The sequence below is a fragment of the Anopheles merus genome, chromosome 2R (assembly GCF_017562075.2).
Source record: "Anopheles merus strain MAF chromosome 2R, AmerM5.1, whole genome shotgun sequence".
Lineage (NCBI taxonomy): Eukaryota > Metazoa > Arthropoda > Insecta > Diptera > Culicidae > Anopheles > Anopheles merus.
The window spans coordinates 48365537-48380007 of NC_054082.1; the positions used below are offsets into that span (position 1 = coordinate 48365537).

Consider the following 14471-nt stretch of genomic DNA (forward strand, 5'->3'; position numbering starts at 1 on the left):
AAAGTCAATGATATAAACACACACAAAAAGAAATGTGTATTCAGACATTTTTATTTACAACTTATAATACTTAATATTTTTAATTATAATCCAGCCCGCGACCCAAAATAAATTGGCATCACTGCTATTATAGTCACAGTTGCTAAGTATTCGATCACGTTTCATATAGGGTTGTCAAATAAAAACGTTAGGTAATCACGTTTTGCCGTTTTACGATGGGAAGCGAAAGCAACAGCTTGATAAATCATAACACATCCCATGATGCACATCTTAACTGAAGGTTTGATGTTTTGACGTCGTTTTTCATATATGTTCATCGGGAGAAAATCAAAAATGTTTTTGAAGCTTGTGCAACTGACCACTTATCATTCCATTTCATTTTATAAAACATTCCCAAAAGCCATATAATTAATGTGACTCTTGCAATACAAATAATTCCGCCCAGCTCAGACCGCGCGAGCACGTCGAAATCCCCGCGCAAGCACACGTTAAAAATATGTGAAAAGTTCATATCTAATTAATGTAAATTGAACTGCCCTCGTTTCATTCCTCCGGCGCGCTATCCATCACGGTCCGTGAAGGACACGAAACAGTGTTATGAAAATATTATGAGAGAACGTACATCAACTGGCGAACACGGACAACTACCAAACCTTCACCATATCGAGCGGAATGAGTGAACACCGACGCTTAACCATTACAACTGCGTGACGAAACGATGTGTCCCAAACTTGACCGAGGACTTTGCTACAACATTTTCGCAATTTTCCATAGCAAACTGGGGTCCTTTCCTATACCACTAAGCTGCTGATGGAAGGGAATTTCACCTCACTTGAATAATGTTTTTTTGCGTTTTGGTTTTACTAAAATTGTACGAATTCACTTTGTTTTGTTTTCGCGTTTGCTTTGGTAATGGTGCTGCCAACGCCTCTGGGTTATGCCATCTCATTTGAAACATTTTTATTTATTTGTTCCCAACATTGCTAGTATCGCTGCCGTTGACATCCTAAGCCACGAAGCTTAAAGGAGAGCTACCAACTTTAATGAGATTGTTTGTGGCGTTGGTGATTTACAGACTCCCACAGGATGCCACCAGCAATGGTGCGCGTTTCTTTCCCACCTTTTTGTTGCGCTAGGCTATGTTTTGATTTTCATTTTTTCATCAAAAATTAATTATTACGTTACCTGTGATAAAAAGCGCAAAAAATACGGGTCAACATAATTGACGGAAGAAGTATGTAATTTTCGAAGGCGTAGAAAGAAATCTGAAATGCTCCAAATTACGCAAAATGAATTACGATCAATATTTCATCGAGTTTCGTGGAAATAAAACACTCCGGAAATTGTTCGATTTATACCTTGTTCCAATACATATTTAACAAGTATTGCTAAAATTAGCATACTGTGCATTTCTTGCAATGGCACTTATACCATAATTATTTCGCGGGAATCAATCAATGAAATCAATTGATTTTTTACTGGATTAAACTACACATTTTCGTTTTAATTGCAAATAAATCTACATAGCACAGCAGAAACAATCAACGATTGAATCTAAATTTTAATTAATAATCTTTTTTTTTAATTCAAAAATATCTTACTTTGCTTAAACTTTTCTTTCAACTGTTTATTTTACAGGCATTTTTGTAATTATATTACAACGTATAATTGTAATTATAAAGTTGATGATCGGAGATTAAATTTGTATAACTAACATGTTTTTGTTTTCTAACATATACGAGCTGATTACTAGGAATCAATTATATTTTCTAATTGGAAGACAAAATACATGTTACCTTTAAAAATAACTCTTTTATAAATATTGTACTTCGGCAGTTTACAGTTACATGAAAATGTGACTCGGACTCGGAGAATTTAGCATTTCCCTAACCATTTCCAGCCCATTTGTTCATTTTTTGATAACTCTTAAGATTTAACAAGTTGAGAATGAGACAAGATTTAGGTTATAGTTATGTTAAGATAATAGTCGTTTAGAAAGTAACCTAAATTATGTCGATAATCTCTGCCATGAACTTGATGGATTAGAAATTTGAGAAATTTGAAAAAATGAAAAGTTTTCATAGTAATTACTACAGTTAAAAGCAAAGCAAAATGCAAATGCCATGATATGTTCATCTTTAAAACAAAACATGTGTAATTGATGTGTGTTCTGAATTCACAACATGATTCTAAAGACTAATATTGACACACAGCAACACACCGGAGAATCCCACTAAACCATTGGCCACTGAAGCTTCCTCTATTGATGCTCCCGATTTGCTTGCCTCTATTCGTCCATATGTACCTTTCCGTGGCCTCCGTCGCCGTCCTCATCTAGACGTGGAAACACGACATACATCATGTTGTCATAATGATCCTGTTCTATCCTGTTTCAGATGGTTTAACTACTATTATGATCTCTTCGACTTCAATTCTTCCTTAAGTTCTTTCCGCACTGGTGCTTTTAAATTGCATCCGTCTTCCTAATATTCCTTTTTACTTCCTTGTGTTTTTTTCCTGTTTATCAAAGTTTATGAATTAATTGTAGCCCTAAATATTTTTTAATATTAACATTATTATTGTTTTTTTATTATTTGCCTTCTGAAACTCCGGAACTTTCTGGGCTGGTTTTGTTGAACAGTCGTCAACTCGAACGACTTAACAACATGCTCGTCATGGGTTCAAGCCCCAAATCGACAGTTCCCCCATACGTAGGACTGACTATCCTGCTAAGGGTTATCAATAAGCTACTGAAAGCCAAACCCACTAACGGTGTTAAGGCAGGCCTTGACCTACGACGGTTGTTGCGCTTAAGAAGAAGAAGAAGCGTTCTGGAATTACTGAAATTATAATTATACTTAAGTTAAAGTATAATACTCTGTTACGCCTTAAAGGCAGACAGTGTAAGTAATAAATTAATTGAATGAATTAAAAGATAGATGTAGAACAGATAGATGTAGTAGTGGATTTATTAAATCGGAATCGGAACTATAAGCATCGGCCGGTAAAAACCTTCTTCAAGATGGCTATGTATTTGTTTTCATAATATTTTTTAAATCATTTGTGATAATAGAATAAATTTATACAATTTATATCATACGATTTCTCATATGTTATTTCTCTATCTACATTTCAGCTACCGTGGGGAAACAGATCAAAGGAGGATATTTATTGCGGTACAAAAGTGAGTATTTAATATTCACCTCTACTACTACCCTTTATCTTACGGTTGTATTGGCTTCCACATACTACGGACAAACCCGGCTCATGCTGGAAAATTCTCACTTTTATATATCAACTCTGCCCAAGCACTTTGTTCACACTCTTCCAAACAATCCCGTAAGCCCTTGCATTCATGACATTTCATGGCATGTTCCGTTGAAAAAAAAAACAAATTCCATTTCTTGCGTTCAATATTCTTTTATGGAAGCATGGCGCTGAATTTTCCGTAAAAAATGTAGTCCAAGACATCATCCGACCGAGACCGGGGCAAAGCGAAACTTCGCTAGATCGATAGTACAACCTTTCAATCAACCGGCATACCTGCGTTACGGTGTACGAAGACACATTCCTCGAAGTATTCAAGTGCCCTCGTAGTACAATCTGAAACTATCCATGTGTGTGCGTGAGTAGGTGTATGTAGATGCAATGGTGCAGCATAACGTACACCATGAATCTTCTACGACTTGGCCGTTGGCGTAGCAGACACCCACCATCAATCACCATTTTTATCCCGAAGAATGATGATGCGCTCCACATGCCGAGCCATCACGAACGCTTCCTGTGGAATATCAATGTGTGTGGGGAAGCTTGTTTAGAAAATTTTAGGTAGTTGAATATCAATTTCCGGAAGGACGGTCCGATACCGTCATAAGTTGTCACATAGGAAGGTGCTATTAATGCACAAAACACGAGGTAAAATGGGCCTTGCTTTACTCAGTAAGGAAAGTCGTTCATTCAGCGGTCTAAAAGACATATAGTTGTTAAACAACCGTCGAATATTAAAAACTGCAATTATCATATACTTCAAGGAGACACAATTTCCAGTTGTACAGTGATTAGATGACATGACCATTGCTCATTACACTTTGCTGCTGCCTTTGCTGTCAAGCCCTGGCGCATCGTTTGCATCCATGTACAGCTTGCGTTTTGCGTGGTAGTATGAATAATAGTTTCCATTTGAGCCTGCCCATTTCATGGCCTTAACAAGTCGACCCAACCTCCCCTCATATTCATTCCCTATCAGCTAGACAGAGCGCGTTCGGGTGGATTTATGCGAGAGACCAAATTAAGATAAACCATCTCTTGGTTGCCAGCGTTATTGTTCTGCAGCGAGTGTGAGCATCTTCCAACCATCGCACTAGAAGAACATGAACCTGTCATCAACACAGATTCTCTTTCTCTCTGCGTCAGTACAACATTGTACGGGTGTGCATCGCTTGAGAGGCAGCTCTGTAAGCTCCCATCCTTTCTCTGAAAGCTCCCTCCAACCCAAGATACAAGATAGAATGACAGTTACCAACCCTAGACACGATTGAGCAAGCGATTGTTCTTGCTTTCATACTATCACTGTCCCTATCGAGCACGGGTTGAATCTTCATTCCCCTGATTCAGTACAACAGTGATGTTTTTTTGTTTAGGTCTTTTCCTTGCCTACCGATTGCTACCCTGCTCGGAAACAAGCTCGGGAAGAAAAAGGACGAGGCAGCAACCGGAAGCCGGTGCCGGAAGAAAGAATGAACCATCCATTTACGCCGCCAGTCAGCCATACCATCCGGGGGCTGAGGGGGCTTTACCACCAGGCAATGAATTCGCGTCTTCGTCGCGGTGCACATTTTCCCGGGGGCGTTTATGATATAATTTGATTGTCGCAAAGTTTACGCCTGAGCCACCACCGCGCCACGCGTCGGCGAAAAGACACTGATGGATGATTGCATGGATGGGCAAGTGTGTACGGATGGTGTGGTGAAAAACATGTAATTGATTGTACAGCAAAGACATGACGTGCGCAATACCGGCAACGGTGCTGCCGCTAGTGCCTTGAAAACTATATCGAAGGGTTGTCACGCCAACACACCTGCTCCTGGGTAATGGCATTTAGGAATGTATGGAATGTATTTAGCACATCGTTGATGTTCTCGAAACGTACAATCCATTACGTTCACCTGGAGCACTTGGGGGAATACCCGATAACAACGAATATTTTGCACAAAACTTTCCAGCTAATGAAGTTAGACGGGTCTTTTCGCAAAAGCGCACTAATCCCGAGAGACTCCCGACGGCAAGCGCACGAACAAACAACCAACAAACTATTGACTAAATAACTTCCAGCGAGTCAAGCTCATTATTCAGCGAAGCATCATACAAACCAACGCGAATCAGGCCAAGATAATCCGGGCTAGCGAAACATCTACCTCGCACGATTCCAGTGTTCCAACTGGTACTTAACTGTTTGTCAAAGTTCAACCAATATCAATCTTCCACGTACCGCGGAAATGGGAACGATGGCAGGCACCACTACCTGTCAACAATCCGACCAGACGCGCAATTCTAGACACTCCCTAAGCCATCCAACAGAACATTCTATCACGATAGGTTAATGCTGTGGAATTAACTCATCAGCTGGGTAAAGCGCTGTACATACACCGATTATGTGTTCCGATGTACATCCTCCCATTTTCCCGGTTCCTACAAGACTCCCCTACAAAGACACACTCCGTCCAGGCTCCCATATTGCGAGATGTGAAAAAGTTTTCACGAAAAGTAACACAAATATTGATGCAGAAGACTTTGCACACAAAAGCGGTTCGATAAGCCTCGAACAAGTTGGGCTCCTTAAGATCTCGGTTTTTTTGTACTAACAGCAAGTATACGTTATGATCCTAGCGTGTACAATAATTTCGAGACCAAACATACTTTTGGTCCCACGATCCCTGAACTTTCACTCACCAAACATTTCACTCTACTTCCTCGGTGAAGCGATGCTGAAAATTCAACGAAACGTTTGAATAATCGAAAAATCCATGACACCTTTTCCGGAAACAACTCTGCCAGGTGATAACGACAACAGTCCAAATGCCCAGCATCATATCATCCACTCGACATATCGTGCGTGTTGGAGTGGAACTAAATTCTATGAACGCACCACCGATGAAAGCAGGCGTCTTATCATTCCGCGTAAAGCAATGATGGTTGTACCGGGTACGTAGAAAAATAAAACGAAAAACAGACGAATAAACGAAACACAATCCTGAGTGTGCGCGTGCGACAATGCAACCGTCATCTTCGTCTATCCGTCAGTTCGTGAGACACCAAACAGTAACACTAATTGACAACCGAAAGCGAATACTTGTCAAAAAACAATGTAAACATAAGACGATTCCCACAAAAGCATCACACCATAAAATGTGTACTCCACCAGTACTACAATGTTTTTTTTTTTTTTGTATTCGTTATTCACATGGGTTCAAGTTCGTTCTGTTCATGCTTTTGTTAGATGGTTTATTTTTGCTGTCACTTTTACGCTTTTGCACCTACACTCAACACTGTCATCGCGATGATTAATGTAGACGCGCAATATTTTATACAAACTTCCAACGTGTATTCGTATTGACAAGCCCCTTATCTACCTTTATGATTTGTGTGAGGTCATAGTTATTACTTTCCTTTCTACTAAAACTGTAGATTTTTAGTGTAAAGTTAAACCAATGTACGACATTATCGTTAGGCCATCGTATGATAATAATCAATGTTTTTTTTTTCGGTCTTGGGCAACACTAAGACTAGACATGAGAAGGTTATGTTAACTAGTAATTGCAACGAGTTACCTTTTCCAATATTAGTAGTGACTAAGTAGGAATTAATTAAGTTAATTACAATTAATTTTGGCTTGAAGTTTTATTTTATAATCATTATAATTATATTTTTTATCTTTTAACTCAGCTCTACATACACTTCATCAGTTTAAACTTCATCTTTTGTAAATACTGTTAAATTAACGTTGTAAATAACATTAAATTAAAATGATGTCTCTAGTGTTACTAACATAATGTTTACTCATGGAGATATTTTTAACTTTATTGGGCGATTATATATTACTATGTATCATGATCGTGACAATGAAACTTTATATTGCCTCTGCCTATCTTTATTGGCCTTTTTCATTTTGGCGCTCTAACTATTAGTTTTTCTGAAATATTGTTTCTTGTTTGTTAAAAGTAGTTTTTGTCAGTTCTTTAATTCTTTTTCTCTAGTTGCTTTTCACATGTTTTCTGAAAAATGGGTTGGTATTAAACATAGTTTCTCCGGTCTCACAATTACACTGCTGAGTTTTATTATTTATTTTCCAACATAATACTTAACATACAGCTCAAGAATCATGTTTTGAATTGTCCATCCATAAACATGATGAAATGTTTATATTGAACACTAATTTTCACGATTTATCCTTTATATTCATATTTGCTCAATTTTCCTTTTATAACACGCCTTATTTTTTCAGTGACTTTTTCATTATGTGTCGATAAATTGCCTTCTGTCCAGAGTCAGTAATATACTGACGCTCAATCTGTACCAAGCGAAACGATCCTCTGGCATATTTCATTGAAGGGCCAATTGTACTCACAGCAGCATGATTGATGATACTTTCACCGATTCGTGTGGTTCTTCATGTCACGTCCAAACCTTATGGATAATTCGCTCTTCTTTTTCCCTGCCACTAATCTCAACTTACTAAATGCATCAACTCGGTCCCCTGTCCGAAACACGGCCCTCCTCCATGTGGACCACCATAAAATCTGCCCAGTGAGTGGAACAAAAGCAAATCATACAAACCCTTTTCTTGGTGCAGCTGACTGCTGCTGTCCAGCGTCATCATTAGCATCATCGATCCAATGCTATGATTAATGAGGGAAGCTACCTTTACTTTGCATTCAACTTGACGGTCTAGCGAGGACGGAACAGTACGCTTGTCACCTCAACACAATGGACACCTACATCCAGCGTCTGTAGCTTGAACTTCTTTTTATTCCACCTACGGGCATACCTTTTTGCCGAGCCCCGACAACAACTCGTTTCCAAAGATTTACCATAAAACCGGTGTCAATTTTCATTTCCCAAAGGATATGGCATCCTAATGACATGCGGTGCCGGAAGCCATCTTCTCCGAAGTCACGTCTGGGGTTCGTCGTTTCGCCAAAGCTCAGAGCCCGTCTGTCGCAAGCGCAGAACTACTCCGTTTGCTACGGAGCGTTCGCATCCCATTCCTGTGGATGGTGTATGCCGCTAGTTGATGATAGCGAAGTGATAATAAATTTAATTAAACATCAGGTAAAGAGAACGAACCGTGCCCTGCACACCGACATGCTCACTAACGCACCGTTGGCCAATGAAAGATTGACGCGATCGAACGACATCGGCAGCGTATGTGGTTGTGTACGTGTAAAAAACGAATTTTTCCTTCCGATTAAAGGTTAAAGTGTTTTGACCTCAAAAATTGACATTCTCCTTATGACATGCAAGCGCGGAGAAAAATTGGCCTCACGAAAGATTAATTGGTTTCTCCCTCAGTATCAACTAGTCAGCGCCGATTGCAGCTTTCAAGAGCTCACATTTGCCTCAAAAGTGCTTAAAGTTTGGAAAGATGGAAGGAAATTAAACAGAATGTGATTATTATTCTGTTAAGACAGTTTTATATGCTCTCAACATTTCTACAAAACATTACATTCATCCAACACGGTTATTGTTAGACCGACAGAGAAGATGGACAGCGCGGCGGCAAGAAAGTTCCCTCGGTCAGGAGTTATGATTATAATCTGCCCTTCTGCACCGAACAAATGAAAGTAATTTTCGAAAAATTTCAGTTTTCCGCAACCTTAATGGGCAAAGTGTTGATGAGAAATTTGTGGCAAACGGAAGTCGCTCTTTCTCTCCTAGGGCTTTTGTGGTTTACCGATTCCGGCTAATACCATCGTGTCCATGTCCATCCCATACACGCGACCTGCCGCAAAGAAGCTGCCAAGAGATGCTTATTTTTCCGACGAAGCAACGCCAATGCAATCTCGTTCAAAGGAAGAAGTGACCTTGAAACCAGGATAAACTTCGTTCCGATTTGCTAAGGGTCCTGCACTGAAACAATCGGCCTTCCCGATCCCACTGCTCTCTTTCCGTCCTGTTTGCCACTTACTGAAACACATTTTCTTTTGTTATCTTGCTGTGAGGAGAGGAAAGCCTTTTCAATGTTCAAGGGAGGTAACCTATCACTGGTCTGTATGCGCGTGTGTGTGTTGTTTTTTTACAAACATGTATCCTTTGTGTTGCATCTTGTATCTAAGCGATGTTGAAATCAATTGCACAACACCCATTCCCGATCACCAACACTGTGACACAACCACAATGAGTCTTTATGAGTTTCCAATATAGACGATGTATGTATGCGCTTCCTCATCGTATACCATCATCGGAAAGCATCAGGTAGTACTGACCAGCATAAACTGTAGGGTTCTGAGCGACATACCCCTTTCCTTTCAGGTTGTTCGGCTCTGAATTCTTATTTGATTGAATATTTCAGCAGTACCGTAAACATGAGTCAGTACAAAACTCATCCCCCACTGGGTTTGCCATTTGGGCTTTTGTTCTTGGGGTTTGTTTTGCTTCATTGATCCATTGAGCCGACGGAATCGGGTTAAATTGTTGTCCGCCTTCTATGAAAACATTCTGATCTCTTTTGTTAAAAACAGTGACAAAAGTTTCCTTTCAATGAAATATCCTTTTTCTTTCCATTTTTGGCTCGTCTTTAATGGGTACACTTTGTTACAGAAGGGTAAAAAGATTAAAAGATATTTTTTGTCTCCATTCTATTCATTCACAGAACAAGTCCTATGGAGCCGCTGGTCGGAGGAATGGGTTGTGCTGTACGATGATTCCACCATGGCCTGGTTTACGGTAAGTTCTTCCCGTAGTTAGACGATGTTTGTGCTCCGCCTATCAGATGCTGAACATCGTGCGTTCGGATGGGACCTCCCAAATCTTCTGATGTTTCTATAATAAAAGAAAACGCCACTAGCTAACAGAATTGTATAACAATAACCATTTTGTAGTTCTTACTCCTCCAAAGAAAAAGTAAAAACACGACATAGGACAAACAAGTCTACCATTACAGCGCCCAAAATTACTGCCATTTCACCAACCATATAATGGTTTCTTTTTCCCGAGTGAACACCCGCACGCAACAAGCAGCCATTTCAAATGGATAAATCAAATCCACTCACTCCCAGCCACTATTCCTGCGAAGCTGGCGAAACCCGTCGCATATTTTCTCACGTTCGGGGGTTTTTGTTTGTTGTCTGTTTTCTCTTCATACATGCTTTTCTGGCTTCTATTAAGCTTATTTCACGTGGAACTAATTTTAACAAGGATTGTTTTCACAGGTACCGATAGTTGGACACGGGCACGTGCCAGAGCACAGCATCGTAAGGGTGTTGGTTGGATGGTTCACTACTTTTCAACCACAAGCGTGTTGACGATTTCATTTTCAGCTGCCGCTATTAATTTCGTGTCCATTGTTTGCACTCTAACAGTTGAGCTTTAAGTTTGCATAGACTGGGCAGGATGTTATAGCGAGCTTAAAGCTTGGAATTGCTTGAGTATGATTCAAATGCTTGGCTCTTGTTTGATCAAGTTTGTTCAATGTTAGATACGAGCAATAAAAACTGCTCCTGCTCATCGTAAGCGCTATTTCTGTAACATTGTTTCTTGGTGGTTGAGTTAAACCTAAAAATACATTTTATTTGTGCTGATCATACAAAACACATTCAAACAACACTACATAACTGTTGCGAGTGCATTTCAGTTGGCTAAATATTTTATGAACCATCCAACCAGTGTATCCAAATATGGACGTTTTTGGTGGGGTTTTTTCGAACTCGAGTCCTTACTAAGCAAATGTAGCCTGACTGCTTGATGCTTTTACTAGCAAAACCGGTCAAACAATAAACTGTAAGCCGCTGCATATTTATAGCTCCCGGTGTACCGAAACACGGCTAGCCACCAACCTCCCGAGCATGCAAGCATTAACCACACCAGCCTCTCCATCGTTAAAAGCTTGTGTAATGCGAGCAAGGGATAGGAAATAAATTTCAATTCCTCACCAACAACCGGATAAGATTGTACCACGGCCGGGATTCCGCTTTTTTCTACGTTGCATCAGGCAACACACAAGCAAGTTGAAATTTGTACTGCCTAGACCTAACTCGACACGACGCTTTCCGCGCCGATGGTGGTCCGTTGGTGGGTAGTAACTTTGTAACGCTCAAATCACCGGCAGTGAAAGTCTTCCTCGGGTGTGACTCAACCAAAACTGCTTTCTGGCGGGTGTGGATCAGGAAAAGATAGTACGATGCATCCGCTGTGGAAAAGTGAAAAACTTGCTCTTAGATTAAATTACATGAATTAAACATGCACGTGTACTCGGTTCGTTTGTCGTAGCTGGGAAGCCTTGCCTGTGCGTGAAGCCACCGACGCGTATACTACCTTACCAATTCCTCCTCCAAAGAGATTGCACAAGATTTGCTCAACAAAAATCAAGCCAAAAAAAGTGTGGCTTTGAATTAGATTAACAAATTACTCGAGTTGCGATCTGAGAATGAGGTAAACACAGCATTTCTGTTGAAAGGGAAAACTTTACCGGATATCTTTGCTCTTAAGTCTTGTTTACATTAAGATATATGAGATAATCACCACATCGAGCGTTGTTATATAGTGTTGTAATAATTCTTGAATATAAATTCCGAACATGGCAGTTTCTATACAAAATTTGGTACAAAAACAAAAAAAAACAATATTTCTTTTCAACAAACATTCAATTAAACTGCTCAAGCCCTTTTTCAACTACAACCAGCGCTTTCTGTGACATATTAATCGCTGTATTCGCTGTATGTTAAACCTTTTTTGTATTGAAATGCTCTCATTTAATTTAGTACTATGCACGGACTTTAACACAGTAAGAAACAAGACTAATATGCATTGACACAATTATTATACAATTTTATTCGCTAATTATCAATAATTAGCACTGGCCCGTTCCAGCCTATTTGCCCTAGCTCACGGATGAGTTGTGGTTATGTAATATCTCCAAGTTAATATCATAGTCTTAGCTGACTGAAAAATGCTGATTTTTTTTACAACTAGGGTAAATGTACCAATAGTGGTGCAATTTGTGGTGGTACAGATGTATTTTAATGGATTTAAAGTGTCAGGAAGGACAATTTCTGAATATTTTAACACCTAACAGGTGGAATATGTTTTATCTTCGCAATCACAACCATTTTAACCATGAAACACATAAATTTTACGAAAAAAATACATATTTTTGTGACTGCTTCGTTGTACCTATAATGGTGGTATGGTTCCTATAGTTATCGTATTGTGTTCCTATAGTGGTGGTAAACAAACAGTGTATAATATCAATATAACTTAGTTTTGAAGCTGTTTTCGTGTGAATAGCAAGGATTACTGCGATAATAATGATATCTTTCGTGATTTGATCGTAAAAAATTTATGAATTTGGTTGATGACAATATTGACTAAAGTACTGAATAACACCTGTCGTCAACTCAAACCCAGAAGAGATTGCTTGATTTGAAGTCGATTTTTCACTCAGCCAAATAAGCGAATTTTAGCCTTTTTTTAGTAAATTACTTACAGAAAACTCATTTTTATTGCTTATTGTAATGAAAACAGTACGACTTATCAAAAATGTCGTCGAAAAAAATCTAAAATTACCTGTTTTTATTGATTTTAGAACTAGGACCACTATAGGAACATGTCTGTTTGGTGTACCTATAATGGCACTATCGTAAAAAACAATTAAAAATACGTAAATATGGTCAAAAGCCAATGAATTAGAATAAAACAATATCATTTGATAACATTATGTTAAAAAACTAATAACTGCGTTGTTATGTGGTCATTTAGAACGTTAACAAAAATATGACTATCGTTATGAAATCCTAAGGATTTTGGAAAAATGTTGATACCTTTTATAAAATAATGGATTTTTTGGTCACTAAGAAACGGAATGACCCCATTTCATTTTTAAATCCTTTGTAAAAGGCTAGAGAACATTTCACACTATCGTAGATAACTTAATTACTGTTAATTTATCGTATGAGACGCATTTTAGTGAAATACCACCACTATTGGTACTAACACCACTATAGGTACGTTTACCCTAGAAGGATCGAAAAATAATAGATCATTTTCTCTGCAAAATATAGGTTTCAACAGTTGACTTGCAGCATGAGAAAAAGGGCCAGCGTGGCATTGTCCTTTTTGAAAATCAAGATTGTCCAGTGAACATACTGCGGTATGATCAAAATAGGACTCGATACAAGTAACATCGGGAATGGAATCAACTTGTCTCAGTCCATACACTCCATCTTACCGAACATGCTTCAATAGTGGAAGCAATGCCATGCATCACAATTAATAATTGGCTCAAAGTCTCTATAAAAATAAACAAAAACAAAAAAATCACAATGAATGCATTTCTTGACCAAGTGGTATTGATGTGTGCCTGGCATAGGTCAACACACGTTTTTAAAATTTTCTATGTACTAAAAAGCACTTTAAAATCAATAGAGCTTCTGCTTTTACTCTTCGTCGTTTTCAACCTGGCGGTTTGATAGCTCTTCAACTGCATCGGGAATTGATTCGATTCATAGACAAATAAAGCCGGAAATCCTATCGAACCATTCCCCATTATCGACCGTTCACCATCCTCGCGCTCGAAACGATTTTGCAAATGAATCACCCGAACCATGTTCTTCCTTTGCCAGTGAAAACCCAATTAATCATGATTTCATTTTCCACTTTTCAAATGTACATCTCTTTCCTTTTCCCACCCCCAGGAACCGGGCCGCTCGTCACCTGCGGGTAAAATTCTAGTCAAAGAGGCACCGGAAATGCTTGCAATCGCACACTGGACCGGTCAGATACCTCGGCGGCCACCTCTCCCGGATGGCGTCAGTGTGTCGCAGTTGATAGCGCTCGGGTCGCGCCGGAAGCGTTCCAAAGTGTACTGGATGATTGCAAAATCGGAAGAGGAAGTTAGGTAAGCGTGGAACGGTGGTTTGGTTGCACCCTTCAAGAATGGGTTTGTGTCGTGGAAAATCTCCGCTTTATGTTTGATGAAAATGAAGAAAAAAATCTCTTATTCAATTAAACTAGGGCAAACGCGTAAAGAAGCGAGGAGGGAAGAGTATGATCAAACACACGTGTCACATTTCAGACCATTACCTGAAACGAGGTATTCAGTAAAGTTGCTCCAAAGTAGATTAACTCAAGATTTTATAGATTTTCTATCTCCTTGGATGTGATACATTGTTTATCCAAAAATTTTGATTCTGTTGCCTGATTGACAATCTCAGTTCGATCTCTGCGAAACTATCGCATAGAAATGCATCGTGTCTATC

General features: G+C 39.2%; 1 protein-coding gene across 2 annotated transcripts in view; it reads left to right on the forward strand.

Annotated features, from left to right (window-relative positions):
- The window catches only part of LOC121588893, a 56494-nt gene that overhangs the window by 22398 nt on the left and 19625 nt on the right, over nucleotides 1-14471 (forward strand). For both annotated transcript variants that reach the window (XM_041907329.1, XM_041907330.1), the window contains exons 3-5: nucleotides 3137-3184; nucleotides 9869-9942; nucleotides 13908-14110. In XM_041907329.1, the coding sequence (XP_041763263.1) occupies nucleotides 3137-3184; nucleotides 9869-9942; nucleotides 13908-14110 (325 nt within the window). The remainder of the gene's footprint in view (nucleotides 1-3136; nucleotides 3185-9868; nucleotides 9943-13907; nucleotides 14111-14471) is intronic.